This window comes from Scomber scombrus, chromosome 5 (assembly GCF_963691925.1).
Source record: "Scomber scombrus chromosome 5, fScoSco1.1, whole genome shotgun sequence".
NCBI lineage: Eukaryota > Metazoa > Chordata > Actinopteri > Scombriformes > Scombridae > Scomber > Scomber scombrus.
Genome location: NC_084974.1, coordinates 13,979,419 through 13,995,349, shown reverse-complemented (window position 1 = coordinate 13,995,349; position 15,931 = coordinate 13,979,419). Strand labels below are relative to the sequence as shown.

Here is a 15,931-nt window from a genome sequence, read left to right as displayed (position 1 = left end):
TATGGAATGTGAACTACTGGATAGTTGTGCAGTAACAGCACAGTCTGTAATAGAGTGAAGCTTTAATAAAGAATACAAATATGCTGCCAGACATTTACTACTTAATGACTTAATTAGCATAACTTCACCTTTAATAATGTAAATAGTGGGGATAATAGTTGAACATCAGGCAGCTCAATTTCCTTTTGTTTCAGGCTGAGATACAGTATGTTCTCACTCAGTTATATCTCTCTTTGCCCTGTATCTCTCTCATTTCCTCTCCTTAACTTGTCACTTGTGTGTAGTATCTTCACTTGAAATCCACAGACTCACTGTCACTTCAGCTGTAGTGCCTTTAGGCAAGGCAGTGAAGTCCCACAGTGTGGTAACAGCATACCGCAATGCACTGCTATATTTTGTCCCAAATTATACTAACACAAGCTGACTCACCAGTCAATTTATACATCCAATAGGGAATCAATAATCTAATCAATAAACACAATTTACTTCATTTGGGGATACTCTGATAAATGTATACTACAGATAAACCTTACAACAGTTTTATTCTGTTCATTTTCAACTGACCCAGTGAAAGGTAACATCTGGCTGTGCAAAGAGATTGATCAATTTTCACTCAGTACACTCTGAAAGCCAGATTTCATCTATTGTGCTTCTATGTCATTTGTTTCCATTTGTAATCCTGTCTTCTGCTGTGCACCACATTTACAAAAGGTTTACTATTGCATTTTCCCTCTTTATTCAAATCAATTCTGCGCTCAGCTCTGCCGTGTCCCACTGACACACTAACACAACAGTGAAGAGTATGAAGAGTAGAAGCAGAGAGGCTGGAGTGGAGTGACCTTTCCCTATGCTAATCTCTAACAGAATGGACACACACACACAGGCACACACATGCAAAACATGCAAAACGTAAGGTACAGGATTTGTCCTCATCTGTCTGATGAATCAAAAGGACATCATCAAAACACAAATCCTCCTCCTAGTGTGTATATGGATGTTTTTTTCTTGGATTACCCCTCCTCCCACTATCTTTATGTGTCAATCAGAGCCTCCAGTTATAAGGCGTGACACACCCACTGGAGCGTACATTTCACATTTCACTATATTAAAATAGCCTGATAATATAGTCGTGAATCAAAGCACTGTTTTCGCATTCATCTCCCTTCGATATCCCTCCCTCCATCTTCTCTGGTGTTTCTGTGCACCGCTGGGCAGATGTAAACCGCTGCCTCTGTCATGCCGCATCCCACTAACCTACTACCAAACCGCTATTACTGCATTTTTCATTCACTTCAGCCAGCCACACTGGAATAAACTACAAACCCACGGGGGATATGATAGGCTCGACGACTTTATAGCCACATTACCAGCCAATACGCAGCTTCTTTCCCAATAGTAGAAAGAAATGTGGCGATTCCTGCGCCTGCTGAGCTTTACCCATTCAAAAACGTATTGAATTGTTCCCCCCCTGCAGGTTCCATAGACAGAGGCTGAGCAGCGTATTGCCACTGCATAGAAAGATGCAACATGAATGTCAATGCCACAGCCACGGTGCAGTGGTGCGGGTCTGTCAGAGGCTGGGGGACAGATGATGAGGATGATGATGAGGAGGAGGATGAGGATGAGGATGATGATGATGATGATGATGCCTACATTTAATTCCAGTTACAAAGCTTTGGTTCACAGCCTTCAGAGCCAGGATCAGAAGAAGAAAAAGAGGAAGAAAAAAGCTTTTGGGCCCACAGGTGGTGATGCATTTTCCACTACCACCATGTTTTTGTAATTGACGCGGGTCTACTCACCACCACTGCGGAGTGTCTGACTGCGTTGCACGCCGTCTGCCGTATCTCCGCGGCGCTCCCCGGTTTCAGCAGGTTCTTGGTGAATCTCCGGGTCGATTCGGCTGCCATCTCCTCATCTGAGCGGCCACCGAGCACAAGTCAACCTGGTGGGATCTGCAGCAGTCAGAGCTGGCCCTCCTCGCTCCTACCATGAGCCGACTGAGCTGTGTTTACACACACAGGAGACACACACACACACACACACACACACACAAACACACACACACACACACATACACACATACACGCCTCTTCAGTCACACTGTGCAGAGGATGCGTGCCTGCGCGCCGCTGAGATTGGAGCCAAACCGGACTGAATCAGAGACAATACTTCCGGTTATGCCTTTCAAATTACATTTTCTAAACCCGACTACAATGAATACTTGACATAAAGTATTACATTTACTTTGAAAGACACAACCACCAAATACAGTGTAAATCTTCCATCTTATATTTAACCAACTTAACATGTAACGGAACATTTTCACAGAAGCCTACTGCAGCCAGTTTCATGTTCAATTTAAGAGAAATAACATATAGGCTTTATAGATGTCTTTCAAAAAATATCTTAGAAGTGAAACTAGATTAATCAGAAGTAGGCTGTAGAAATTCACTCAACATGCAACAGTAGCCTAACAGGCTCTGCTTAACTTTGATTTGAGCAGGGTTAACACTGTACACATCATGCATCTCAAGGGGAGCTCTCAAATGTCAGCAACTCATCAGCAGTCCAGTCACGACCAAGGAAGCAGCAGCATTTACAGTACAGGTTAGAAGATGTGGGAGACAGATGTGGCCAACAGCGACACCTGGCGGAACCGCATGCTCAATTCAGTTTCAAATGGCCAGAAACACTCGGCTTTTCAATTAGTTCTTATAGTAAAATTAGGCAGTTTAAACAGGAGCGAGGATAAAAGGCAGGTATAATGTGTAGCCTGTTTAATATGATTTGTAAATGACACGCTATTAAAGGAGTTATTCAATGAACATCCTGGTTTACAGTTGCTGCACGTAGGTCCTTAATTGAGACCAACAAATGGGTATTAATAATAATATTATCTTCATCTAAGCTTCTATTTTACGCACACAATTTCAGTCTTTAATACAGCAGTATTGTGCCTCCATCTAGTGTTTACAAGCAGTACTGCAGTGTTCATGGTTAGTATCAGGCAGTGTGGATTCACAGCTACAAAAAGCTACAAAGCTGCAAATATATTTCACTCAGTGTTGTCTATTTGAAGATAATTTTGGATTTATTTGCAGATGTTTTAAGATATCTGCAGCTGAGGTTTTGCCTTTACTGTTAATTTTCCACCACCTGACATGAGAGCAAATCTCCTTAGGCCTTTTCTAAAACCATTTATTTAATTATTTATTTATCAGTGGCAGGGTTGTTGTTGTTTTTTAATTTACCTTTTATAAGAAATGTATTTATCAGGGACAGCATGCCTTCCATAATTAGGACAAGTACTGTCGAAATGATTAAATAAACTCAGCATCCGCTAAAGAAGTTTGAAAATGACCCAATTTCAAGAATGGAATAACTCAGTAGCATAATGTCTCTCAAGAGAGTGTCTTGCATAACCAGCAGAACCCATATGCCTTAATGTGGACCACTGATGGATTATGAAATGGTGGGGGCCCCCATTGAATGCCCCATCTACCATAAATTGCAGTGGATTTTTTTTTTTTTTTTTTTTTGCAGAGCCAAGGCAAACCACGACTTCCTCATTATCCAAATCACTATCACATCGTTTTGATTTTGAAAATCAAGAAAATCAAATAATTGTATTATGACACTTCCTTTGTCGCCTTGGCCATGTCTCCCCATCTTTTCATTGAGTTTCCTAAAATGAGTGAGCGCCCCTCTTGTTCGTAAGACATATTGACTGTTATCCAGTCTGTGTGGTCAAAGTTGGTATTGCACTTAAACAGTCAAGGGAATGAATCATGTCGAGCTCATTAAGAGGAACCTAGGTAGATTGTTTTTGTTTTTTTAAGTAGCAAACAAACAGGTGCGACCATGACAAACTCTGAAGCGAGCAGTGAAGCCAGTTACACTCACAACAAACACACGAAGATTAACAGCTTGTTTCAAAGCTACAGTAAATGCAATAACCTGACTGTAAGTGTAAAGTAACCTTATCTAGTGTTGCTAACACTATCAGCTAGGTTACCATGCTAGCATTGAGTATTAAAGAGGAGACGTTTTGTCAACAAACAAAAAGACCATCTCAACAACAAGTGCAGTGGTATACTTCATGACATAGCTGCGTCTTCACCAGGGAAAAGAAAATCGACCTCAACAAATGTGAGTCACATACATTACTTATCTTGTCCTTGTGTTGGTTTGCTTGTTGGTTTCTTTCTTAATTAATGAATGTCTCTCCATGGTAGGCTAGGTTATTTTGTTAAAATATGCACTGCACTTTGTTGTGTCTGAATAATGAAGTTGCTGTGGTGTAGCTGCTGTCTACACTGACACAGGGCCTTCTCTGTCTGATAAGGAATTTCTCAGGTTTTGGGTCATTTGGTGACCTGTTGACTGATTTGTGAATAAGCCTGTTTGTGCAGAAGGTCTTTTACCTGTAGTTGCTTGAGAGAATGTCTACATCCTTGTGTAGTTTTTAAGCAGTGCTGGCTAGGTTGTTTCGTCAACATGTACATAAGCTTGTGAAAGTCATGTGTTTAATACATGCATTCTAAAAAAAAGTATCACTGTTGACATACACTTTTAGGTTTTAGTATTCATTATTAAATTGTTTTAGCCTGTATCAGAGCTTTTGTAACACTGTAGGCCCATGCAAGTCATCCAAGAGAGTTTTCCCCATAAATGTTCAAGTCAAGGACCCCTAAACTGACAGAAATTAGACCATGGACCTCCATTTGATAAGATGTTGTCCCAGGGTGACCCTTCTGATAAGATTTTTGCTTTTAGATGTTTTATTTTATAAAGTGTATGAAACCAATGACCAACATAGTCATAATTCTCTCATTGTTTTACTCATGTATGGAATTATAGTGATTATAAATTATTCCCCCTCTTTGATGGGAACCCCCTGGAAACCCCTCAAGGATTCCCAGACCCCACTTTTAGAACCACTGATCCATGATACATGCATTGTTTCTTTTTAATTTAATTTTTTTAACATAAATCAGTTTCAGTATCATCCTGGTTCATAATTTGAATTGTGTGTGTGTGTGTGTGTGTGTGTGTGTGTGTGTGTGTGTGTGTGTGTGTGTGTGTGTGTGTGTGTGTGTGTGTGTGTGTATGTTACACTACAGTGAAACAGTACAACAAAGCTGACTTTGTTAACATTGTTGGTATAATGATTTGTTGTCTAAGCCTACATTTATACCATATTTCTTTATATTACTTGTCTTGCTTAGTTTCTAATTCACTCAACTGGTAAAATAAACACTTCCCTTTCTGGTCCCTGTGGCTTTAGTGGGCGAGAATGGGCCCTTGAGTGCAGATTCCCAATTACACACCCAGCTTCCACCCAACCCCCCAAATCATGGGGATGTCATGATGATGGCTTCTTTGTTTAAAACGTTCAAGGATATTGTCTGACCCCTTCAACTCTCCAATGAATGTTAACAGTAGAAATGAACAGTCACTTTACAAAGACCTATTGGTTCTGTGTTACTGTTCCTCTTCTTTTTTTCTCTTTGTGCTCCTTTCCATCATTTTTATATGATCAGGAAGATATATGTGGGGTTGAGAGTATGATCATATATTTGATGACTTGAATGTGAAATCGAAGTTACTGGGAAAGATGAATATGATGTACCAAATTTGATCTGTGGGTGGCAGTATGACATCATGCATTGCTCCAAATAAAGCTTGTCCACTTTAGAGCAGAACAAACCTTTAACAAGGTATTAGCACCAATGTAATATTATTGACCCAAGAGTTTATTCCACAACAACTTTCTCTTTTTGTGTCTTAGATAAGGAATACAGTGTGTATCCAAGAGTGAGTGACATACATACTGTTTTCTGCAGACTTCTGGCATCTGCAATCACATGGGTTAAGAAGTTTAGTTACTGTTTGACTAGAATCTAACACGTTTAAAGTGTTGAAGTGACGTATCACAGTGTACTGTAATCATTGGTGTGTGATGCCTCAAGTATACAAACAGTTTAATCCAGATTTTGAGGCATATTTTGCACTATGTGATGTTTTCTCTAATGCATGTTGTTGCCAATTTTGGCCAGGGTAGTTTTGAAATATAGTTTTTTTTTTTTTTTAAATCTGAGTGAGGCTGAACATAAAATACAGAATTACTTTGCAGAGACTGCTGCAATGAACTAAACGGGTGATGATGAAGTGGCCACCTAAGCACTGAAAAAATAGTCTCCAGATATCTGAAGCAAGCCATGCACCAATCCTCAATAGTCCAACTAAGCACTGCCAATATCAGTCTATTATATCAGTCTATTATATCATTGTCATTTGATTATGATATACAAAAGGCTTCTTTTATAGGGTACCACTTGAGCAGATTATCAGTCTAGCTCAGGTATCATCCATTAGCACTCAGTGTACCCACCCAAGGAAGCACATATAAACCTTGAAGATAGGTCCAGTAACATGAGAATTACTGTAGCATAATCTAGTGACCTCACTCTCTAAATCTTGCTCATAAATGGACCTCGCAGGAAGCTATTATATATCAAGTTCCTAGGAAACATTGCTTACCCTCTGTCAAATCTGCGCCACAAAGAATACAGTCTCCTCCAGTGTTAGGTAGTAATGCAATGCACTGTGGCATTTTTCAGAAATCTGTTACTTAATAGTGTAAGGGATTTCAAAAGTGTAGCAAAGTATTACACATGAACCCAGTGCTCACACATATTAAGATGTGGACCCAGCCTTCATCCTAACATCAACCTGTCAGCTCTGCAATGTCTAACTACCTAACATAAGCCCAAAGAACAAGAGGAAAAAGACTTTGACACAAGACATCTTGTCATGACTGAAATTCCTTATCAAGTCACAGAAACTGATGGGTTACAGTTAATGCTTTTACACCTGTTAAATCAATTTAGTTTCTGTACATTCATCTTAGCATATGTAGTGTACAGAAAGCAGAGGTTGAATGTGCCTTTTGTTGACTCCAAAGTTTTCTTAAGTCTTCTTTGCTGGCTAGCCACTGTTATATTCATGGATCATCTGGTTCTTGTTCAGAATTTGTAGGTTGTGTGAAGCTTCACTTTGAGAACAGGACTCACTGAAGTGATGTGTGGAGTCGGCAGGGCATAAGCTAGCTGTTCCTACACAGTGAAGATCCAAGGACAGGCTGGCTCCTCTACTGTAAAAATACAGAAAATGCAACATGTGTGTATGATGGCTTTGGAGCCTCTGATGCAACATTATTGGAAAATTAATATGATCATTTTTTTTTTCAGTTCGTAAAACAGTGAGTGATACATTACACTTTCTAAGCAACTTAACCATCATTGCAGGTCTGTGGGCGAATCAGTCCTCCATAGTAAAAGTATGTGAAACTAATAAAGTAGCCACAGATTGTAGAGATGCTATTTGGACACATGACAGAATCTTGTGGGGTCTGAGAGACATCCAGGCTCACCTCAGAGCTACAGACAGAGGCAGCCAGATAGGGAGGGGTTGGATATAAAAGAGGGAATAGAGGCAGAAGAGCATAAATGAAGAAGACAAGTAAAGTAGCCAAGAAAGAAGTGCGGGTGCACTGGTAAATGATAAATTAATCTTATAATGCATTAGCCAGACAGTTATGAATGCACTGTGAATTCTACCCTAATCCCAGTTCTGTATGGCTGACAGTAAAGGTTAACAGAGAGGTGAAAGTGAAATGCAGTATATGGGGGAAAAAAAGAAAAGAAAATTGTGCAGCCAAGACCGAAAAAAGGGAGTGAAGAGGGTTGGTGAAATGCTGGATCTCTCCAGGCAGGGGTTGGACATAGTGCAGCTTTAGGCAGCCTATTTTCTTGTCAAGTCCTCAGATTCAATAACAAGATAGCACTCTCCAGTATCCACAGGTTCCTCGATTCAAAACTATCACGAGGACAGAGGAAAGAAAAAAGACTATTTGAAGTTTTTTGGGAGAGCGGCGGGATCACATTTCTGCAGGCCAGGCTCTGCCCCAGTGTCTAATTCTAATTTCCTCTTTCACAAGCTAACACAAAAGGAGTGTATGTCCATCTGCAACAGGGTCCCCCAATGGGAGAGAAGGAGAAAAATGGTGTGTGTGTGAGTCAGGGTCTGATGCTTGTGTGAGTGTGTGAGTGAGGGAAAGATGGTTAAAAAGATGTGGATACAATGTGTAGGAGAGTAAGTTACTGGACTTGTGTAAGATTGAGAGAGTATGGGGAATGGGAGCTTTTGCCAGGACAGGACAAGCTGACGGTGGATATACAACCGCAGAGAGAGACTTAGATGAAGGGAGAAATGCAGCGATATTAAAAAAAAAAAAAGTAGGTGGAAAGGCAAAAACGAAGGAGAATGAAAACAGAACTCTAGCAAATAACATATGGGGAGTAGTGGTTTTCAAACATATGGACCTCCGACTGTGAAGGACAAGTGAATGTCAAGGAGAAAATCCATTGTATAGCTGAAGTTGCATTTTTCAAATATGTTATCATATACATATTAATGTATATGGTACACACAAATAATATGTTAATCTCCCAGTATTTTTTTTGTTAAGCATTTAGTATTGGCATGCCACAAATGCCCATCACAATTTCTCAGGCCCCAGTTTGATGTCTTCAGATTACTTCTTTTGTCCAACTTAAAGTCCAAAACCCAAAGCTATTCGATTCACAATCATATATGGTGAGAAAAGCAGTAGGTTCATACATTTGGGAAGCTGGAACCAGCTAATGGGACTGAATGGATTATCAAAATAACTGTCAATCACTTATCTTTCAATCAACTACTTGTTTCAACTGTCAACCTGAATAACTTCCCTGCAAAGACAAAAACCAGAGGACAAAAACTGTAGTTTAAAGGCTGGAGCAGCTTCACTGATAAATCCAGTGTTTTGTTAACCTCTTCCATCCAATGAACTTTATTTCATTGTACTGCTCACATACAATACAGCACGTGCTGTGAATTGTTCACCCATAGTATCACATTTGACCTCTGACTCTGATTCATTTGGGGTCCAGTATTTATATTTTAAAGGTTTTTTGGGTATGAAAGAGTCTGATTCAAACTAAAATAGTTTATTAGTATTTTTAAATATCCTTGCTTTGCAAAGTAGCCATCAGATGCAGTAAACAGGAAGTTGATACAGTTGATGTTTTTTTAAGAGATGGATCAGCTCATGAAGAACATGTTGCGGTGCTACGCAGTGAAGAAGTTTGATATTTCATGAATTATATAGACTAACAGAGACAATCTGTATATCTACTCAAGAGCACTGGTTGCAAACATGAAGGTGACCTCCAAGTGAGGAGGTCGGTTCAATTCTAGCCACCTGAGAAATGCAAATAACTGGACATAAGAAGCAAGAAAGAGAGGTAAATAAATACTAAATGCTATTTTGGTACCCACTGAAACATGTACATAGCACTGAGTATTGAAGAATTACAAGTACTAGCTAATGAGTTTTCACTGCCTGGTCATATTGTAACTTTTCTTTACTTTAATCAGATAATTCCTAATTTAAATAATAATTTTTCAGATTTTGTACTGTATTTAACAGTTAACGCTCTTGCACAATAACATTCAATGTAACAAATTTGGCTTCATTTTGTAAAAAATATTTCTCAAAGCAAGGTTGTCAAAAAATAAATGTTTTGGTACTCACACTCAAACTCGGGTATTGTATTCATTTCCTTTTTGGGGCATTTTTGTGACTTTACTACAGTAGTGCAATGACAATAAATGAGGGAGAGAGAAATGCAACATGAGCTGAACTCAAACTGGGAACATTGCCGTTCATGGTTGGCGAATCAACCCCAAAGCTCCGGGGCACTGTTAACTTTTATTTTCATTGTCAATTTACCTGCTGATACTGTTTTTAGTTTTAATTTTTAATTAATTGATTATTTTGAAGTCTATAAATTCTTCTAACCAACTGTTTAAAACAAGTAACTATCACATAAGAAGATAAAAGGCAGTAAATCGTTACATTTAAAACTAGGACTTGAACATGACTTAGATTAGCAGATAGATTAGATCGGGCAATTATTTTTACATTGATGACCTAATCGATTGACTAATTGTTTCACCTCTGCTATAATGCTAAATATCAGATCAGACGTGTGATGAATCCTGATACCAAAGGAATGTTGTGCATATTGCCTTCACATTGATCCTCTGCTATAAGTGTGTATGCTTACATTACATACATTTATAAGTATGGACAGCTCACGTTGTTTACTTGAATATGTAGCTCATGTTCGCGTACAGTCTCTGTTTCTGTTTTTTCTTTCTTCACTCTGAAGTTTTACAAAGTCCACTTAATATGTTAAATATTGTCACTCTGAGTCCAACATAGACTGACAGATAAGAGGTAACATGCTCTTCTTAATTTATTTTGTACTCTTTCTAGCTCTTCTTTGTGTTCTTTAATAAGTGAATAATGTTCATCCTCTCTCATGCCTCTCACATTCGCTCACTCTCTCTCTGTGTGTGTGTGTGTGTGTGTGTGTGTGTGTGTGTGTGTGTGTGTGTGTGTGTGTGTGTGTGTGTGTGTGTGTGTGTGTGTGTGTGTCTGTGTGTGTGTGTGTGTGTGTGTGTGTGTGTGTGTGTGTGTGTGTGTGTGTGTTAGTTAGAGAAGAGTGTCTGGTGCCTGGGGTGAAATCAGGCAGATAAAAGGCAGTGATAAGGTCTGGATCCTCAGCATCCTGACAGCTGTAGATTAAATTAAAGAACTTCTGACAAATCAAACAGATTTCTCTCTCTCTCTATTTCTCCCTCTCTGTCCCTCCATCTCTCTCTCTCTCCCTCCTCACCCCTAGAGCCCTCATAAAGCAAGCTGGGTGCGGAACTTGAAACAAAATGGATTTCATCTTTAAGGGCTTGGGCAGGCTTTGAAACAGCACCAGCTGCCGGGCCTGCTTGTCTCTCTTTCTTTCTCTTTTGGACTTGTCGACGTGCCTTTTTTTTCCAGATACTTCAACAAACTTGAGCCATATTGTGACAGATAAAGGTAGAACATCAGTACTTCAAACCCTGACAGTAATTGAGAGATGAAACAGACACATTTTCCAGGTTCTGAGAGGCCCGCTCCGATTGGCACATCAAACCCTCCCACTCGGGATTCCAGAGAATGGCAGAGAGCGGCGCTCCGCTCCCACTGGATCTAAATGTCGCAGTAATAAGATGTTAGTACTTTCTAATGTGGTCTATTGGCAGTTAAACCCACTCTGATATGAAAATGCGCGTCAAATAGGCCCACTGCTGATCTTAGTGAAACACACACATACACACACACGCTGAAAAAGCTGCCGCCATCATGAAAATGTGTCTGTCATTGAAATATTGCCCCCTAATGTTTTGCCGTCATGTGAATGCCATTCTGACATTACATGGATTTATAATGGAAGCCTAATTCAGACACATGCTGCCTCACAAAGGGAGTAACTGACAACTGTGTCAAATTGTTTTCTTGATAATGCCTGAGCGCACTGTTATCAATCTTTCCTATTAGGGCTGCAACTAACAATTATTTTCATCATTGATGGGTCTGGCAATTATTCTCTTTATTAATAGATTAGTTATTTAGTCTATAAAATGTCAGAAAAGCTCAAGATACAAACTAAAATGTTTTCTTTTGTCCCAACCAACAGTCTAAAACAAAAAGATATTCAGTGTACTATCATAAAAGACTAAAGACAAACAAAAGATATTCACAATGAAAAAGCAGGAACAAGAGAATTAAAAAAACAAGCAAACCTCAAAATGATAAATTATCAAAATAGTGATTCATTTTCTGTCTATTGACTAAGACTAAGTGGGTCATTCCGTGAAATCGGTACATTTTGCGTCCCAGAGAAATAATCTGTCATAAAATCACTATAATACCAAATACACACATAATTTAAAAACTTAACATTAGTATGTCTTATATCATCAACACTACCTCAAATTTAAGTAAATTAAATATTACTTTCCATAGTTAAATTTGCATTTATGTTGATAAGGCAGGGATTTTCGCCTGTCCCTCACTATGAAAGTTATTTTTCAGGTCTTTTTAGTTGTTACTTGTTGTTGGAAAAATTATACAATTTTCACATTTGTATATTGTTCTAATAGTAATCTCATTGTTAAGCAAGGTTTTCAGCATGAATACATGTAATCTTTATAAAATTTTAATCATTTTATCAGTGTCCCCTGATTTCATGTCAACCCTGTTACTGACACAAAAAAAACCTCTGTAAAATAAAGGCACATTCCAACAGTGACATCATTCACAGGAAGTTACATCATTTACAGGAAGAGGATTTTCAACAGTTAAAACACAACTAAGTTTCTCTCTTCTATAATGTATAATTTTGTTGTTTTATGAGATTGTTGGGGTGGGGGACATCATACAGCGTCATTACTGTTACCAATTTGTAACATATTAATTAAAATAATAATTTGTATGTCTTGATATTTACCATATCTACAAGTAAAATTATTTCAAACTGTATGACATGTGCTCTTGTGACCTTGGACATTAGCTAGCTAGGGGCAAATTAGCTTGAAATCGTCAATCCTGTTACTGTCAAACCTGTTACTTTTCCAGAGTAACAGGAGTGACACTGATTAGGTTTCACTCTAGTCACACAGTTTAAAATGTTTATTTAGATAAATTGCTAACATTTTTAAAAGTTATCTTGTTTGTATCATTGAGCTGATGCCCATATTATGAAATGTGGGTGACATATGAGCATTTATTGCAGTCTTAGTAACATTTGTTAGTATATGCATCTAACATTTTATTGAGGTTGCTTTCTTATTATAAAGATAATGTAATATTGTTGTTTTGATTAAATTGTTTATATGTATACTTCAATACACTTTTACAGATGCTATTAGTATGCGTGACCAAACTCTGAGCCAATCTAGTGCAGTTGATTGGACTAGTACAGACATCATTGGAAAGTGGTGTATGGTCAGGTATGATGATGACATTTACCCAGGTATTGCAACAGATGACACTAACATCCAGGTCAAATGTATGCACAGTGGAGGTCCAAATGAATTCTATTGGCCTATTCATGATGATGTAATCTGGTACCTCTATGACGATGTGCTTCGCTTCATCCCAGCCCCACTACCAATTACTGGTCGCCATGTGGCGATCCAAAGCGATATATGGTTGGATCTTACAAAGTACAATGAGAGATTTCTCCATTGATGCTGCATATCACATTCATAGATTTATTTGTGAAGTAGTTCTCCTGTTCTGTTTTCAACACTTTATCTATGTTTCTTGTTAACATTAATTATAGTATGGCTACATTCTAAGTTTTAAATCTCATTTCCTATGGTGCTACCCCCCTCAGTGACAGGAAAGTATTACTTTAATGTGGTTTTGCATTCACCATGTTATTATTTACCTATTTAACTTTGATGGAGTTTTTACCTAACTCAATGTGAATTTTGTTACCTACTTCAAAGAGACTTGTGATGTGTGATAGGTCTTTATGGCCTGGTTTTAATGCCAGTTGATTTCTCTGACCAGTGTAGTGAGGATCAGTTTCAATTAAAGTAACATTCTTCTAAATCTCTTGTTAATCATGTATTTGTGTAAATGCTACACTACAGAACCTCACCCCTATCTTGTAATGTTAAAGAAAAGGAAACCAAATACCAGCTAAAAGAACTTTGTCTGGAATTCATGATCCCGACTACAAACCCCTCAAAACATTACATTTCTTAGAATTCAATATGCTTCACTAATATAACTGTGCAAATTCCATGCTACTGCAATTTAAAAGATAGTTATTTATAAGGTATAATAATAACAACAATAATAATAAATGCAGTAATGTTTTTAAAAGATACAAATATGTACAGTGTGCTGAACAATGTGTCCCATCATTCCTGTTACTCTTGTCAGTCCTGTTACTTCATATGTCAGTACTGTTACTGTCATTAATTTGATAAAAATGTAAAAATGATAATTAGAATGGCCACCCAGGTATTACCAATCCAAATAAGACTGTAAAATGTTTTGGAAACTACCTTTTATTCAATACTTCTCTCATAAAAATACATATATATCTTAATTAATATGTGGTCTCTTTTTAAATTTTTTATTTTCTTGGTCATCTGAATGATGAAATTGAAATTTTAAAAATATATTCATAATCTGAAATAATCCCAGTGTAATGAGGGACTGAAATACTGTCCATACATGTGTAAACTGTTAAACAATTCTAATTCCAAATATGTTATATAGTAACCATTTTGTCCGTAACAGGGTTGACAGATAAATTGTATCATGGAGTGGATAACATGTCATAAAATAAATAAAATAAATAGCCTGAGATGGCACCATATAATTTATTGTCACTTTAAGATGTCTTCTTTCCATAGATACTTTTAAAATTGTGATAAAAATGATTTTATATTTTAAATTCTGAAAGTTGAAAAGGTACCGATTTCGTGGAATGACCCAAGTGATTAATCGTTGCGGCTCTATTCTTAATCTATTATAGCTTCATCTTTGCATGATTTTTAACAGTAATGTCATCAGTCCAACATGGTTTTCCATTACTTCCATTAGTTAGATGCATTTTGAAATGATAAATGATATGATTCATTTTGTACAGTTCGCATCTTGATCAGTAATGATTATGGCAATGGTGTTTTGTAATTTTTGGCTTTACTGCTTGTCCGATCATGGGCAGAAAAAAATTACAAAATGATCCTGTTAACAAACTAACGTGGAAGAATAAAGGAGGTTCAGGGACTTCTAACTTTGAATATATTAAATCTATTTGTGAAGTATTTTGTAAGTTTTATGAATTCATAATGTACATCGCTGCTCCCAGCAGACCCAAACAACTACAGACTGATCCACCGACTGAACAGCTCACATACACTTGACACTTTGCCTCATTGCCTCTCTCTTACCACTGTCTGCACTTTATTCTTGCACATATAACCTCTAGCACACACACTTTTTATTTGATTTTGTATTACATTATTTGTTCTATTCTATATATTATGATATTTTTTAAGTCTCCTTTTATGTTTATTTATTAATTCACTCTTGCTCAGGGACTGTAACTTGAATTGCCCCCATGGGAATCAGTAACTTGTTATGTTATCTTAATTGGTGTAGAATTGTAAAGCAGCAAAATTAGTAATTTGGTTCCTTTATTTTCCCCTGAGGAGGCAGCATAGAAGATTACACCCCAAAATTACTTTACTACAAACATGAAATTAGACAAAAAATAGACCACAGAACATCCCCAAGAATCTTTCCAGTCACTAGAGAGCAGTATTGGGCAGGGATGAGAGTAGAGATGCCAATTGTGTGTGTAGAAAACGTAAAAGAGTGTGTGGACTCAAAAAGCCCAAGCTTCAGCAGCTGGCCAAACAGACTGAGCAGGGGTTCAGACGGGGGCTGAGTGTGTATGTGAATGTAAGTGTGTGTTTGTGTGTGGGTGGGTGAGAGAGAGAAAGAGAGAGAGGGAGAGAGAGAGAAGGAGCGGTGCAGACTGCTGAAGAGAGGCCTTCTTCTCACCCGACTCCTCGGCCCTGCTGCTCAAACCAACAGAATTAATAGGCTCGTTTGCCAAGAAAAACACTCTAATCAGTGGGTTTCCTCTCATTAAAAGTTAATTAGTTTGACACGAGTTTCCTGCAGAAGAAAGTATTGGCCACTTAGAACTCATTAGAGCCAAAGGAAAACATCATACTGAGGAAAGCTGGAGGAGAGGAGAGAAAAGAGGAATGACACACACACACACACACACACACACACACACACACACACACATACACTGTAACATACAGTACACACTGAAAGACTCATGCTAGCTGGCACATCCAGGGATATGTGCATTACTTTGTTATTCCTAAATGCTGGTGACATATATAAACACGCATGCCAGCTCACATATACATATGGATATACATAAAGACATGC

The 15,931-nt window shown here is 38.0% G+C and overlaps 1 protein-coding gene across 1 annotated transcript in view; it reads right to left on the bottom strand.

Moving 5' to 3' along the window:
- dock10 (dedicator of cytokinesis 10) overlaps window positions 1–2,131 on the bottom strand; it is a 70,525-nt gene extending 68,394 nt beyond the window's left edge. Inside the window, exon 1 of the mRNA XM_062418477.1 lies at window positions 1,803–2,131. Coding sequence (XP_062274461.1) covers window positions 1,803–1,910 — 108 coding nt within the window. The 5' untranslated portion in view covers window positions 1,911–2,131. The remainder of the gene's footprint in view (window positions 1–1,802) is intronic.
- Between the last annotated feature and the right edge of the window lie 13,800 nt (window positions 2,132–15,931).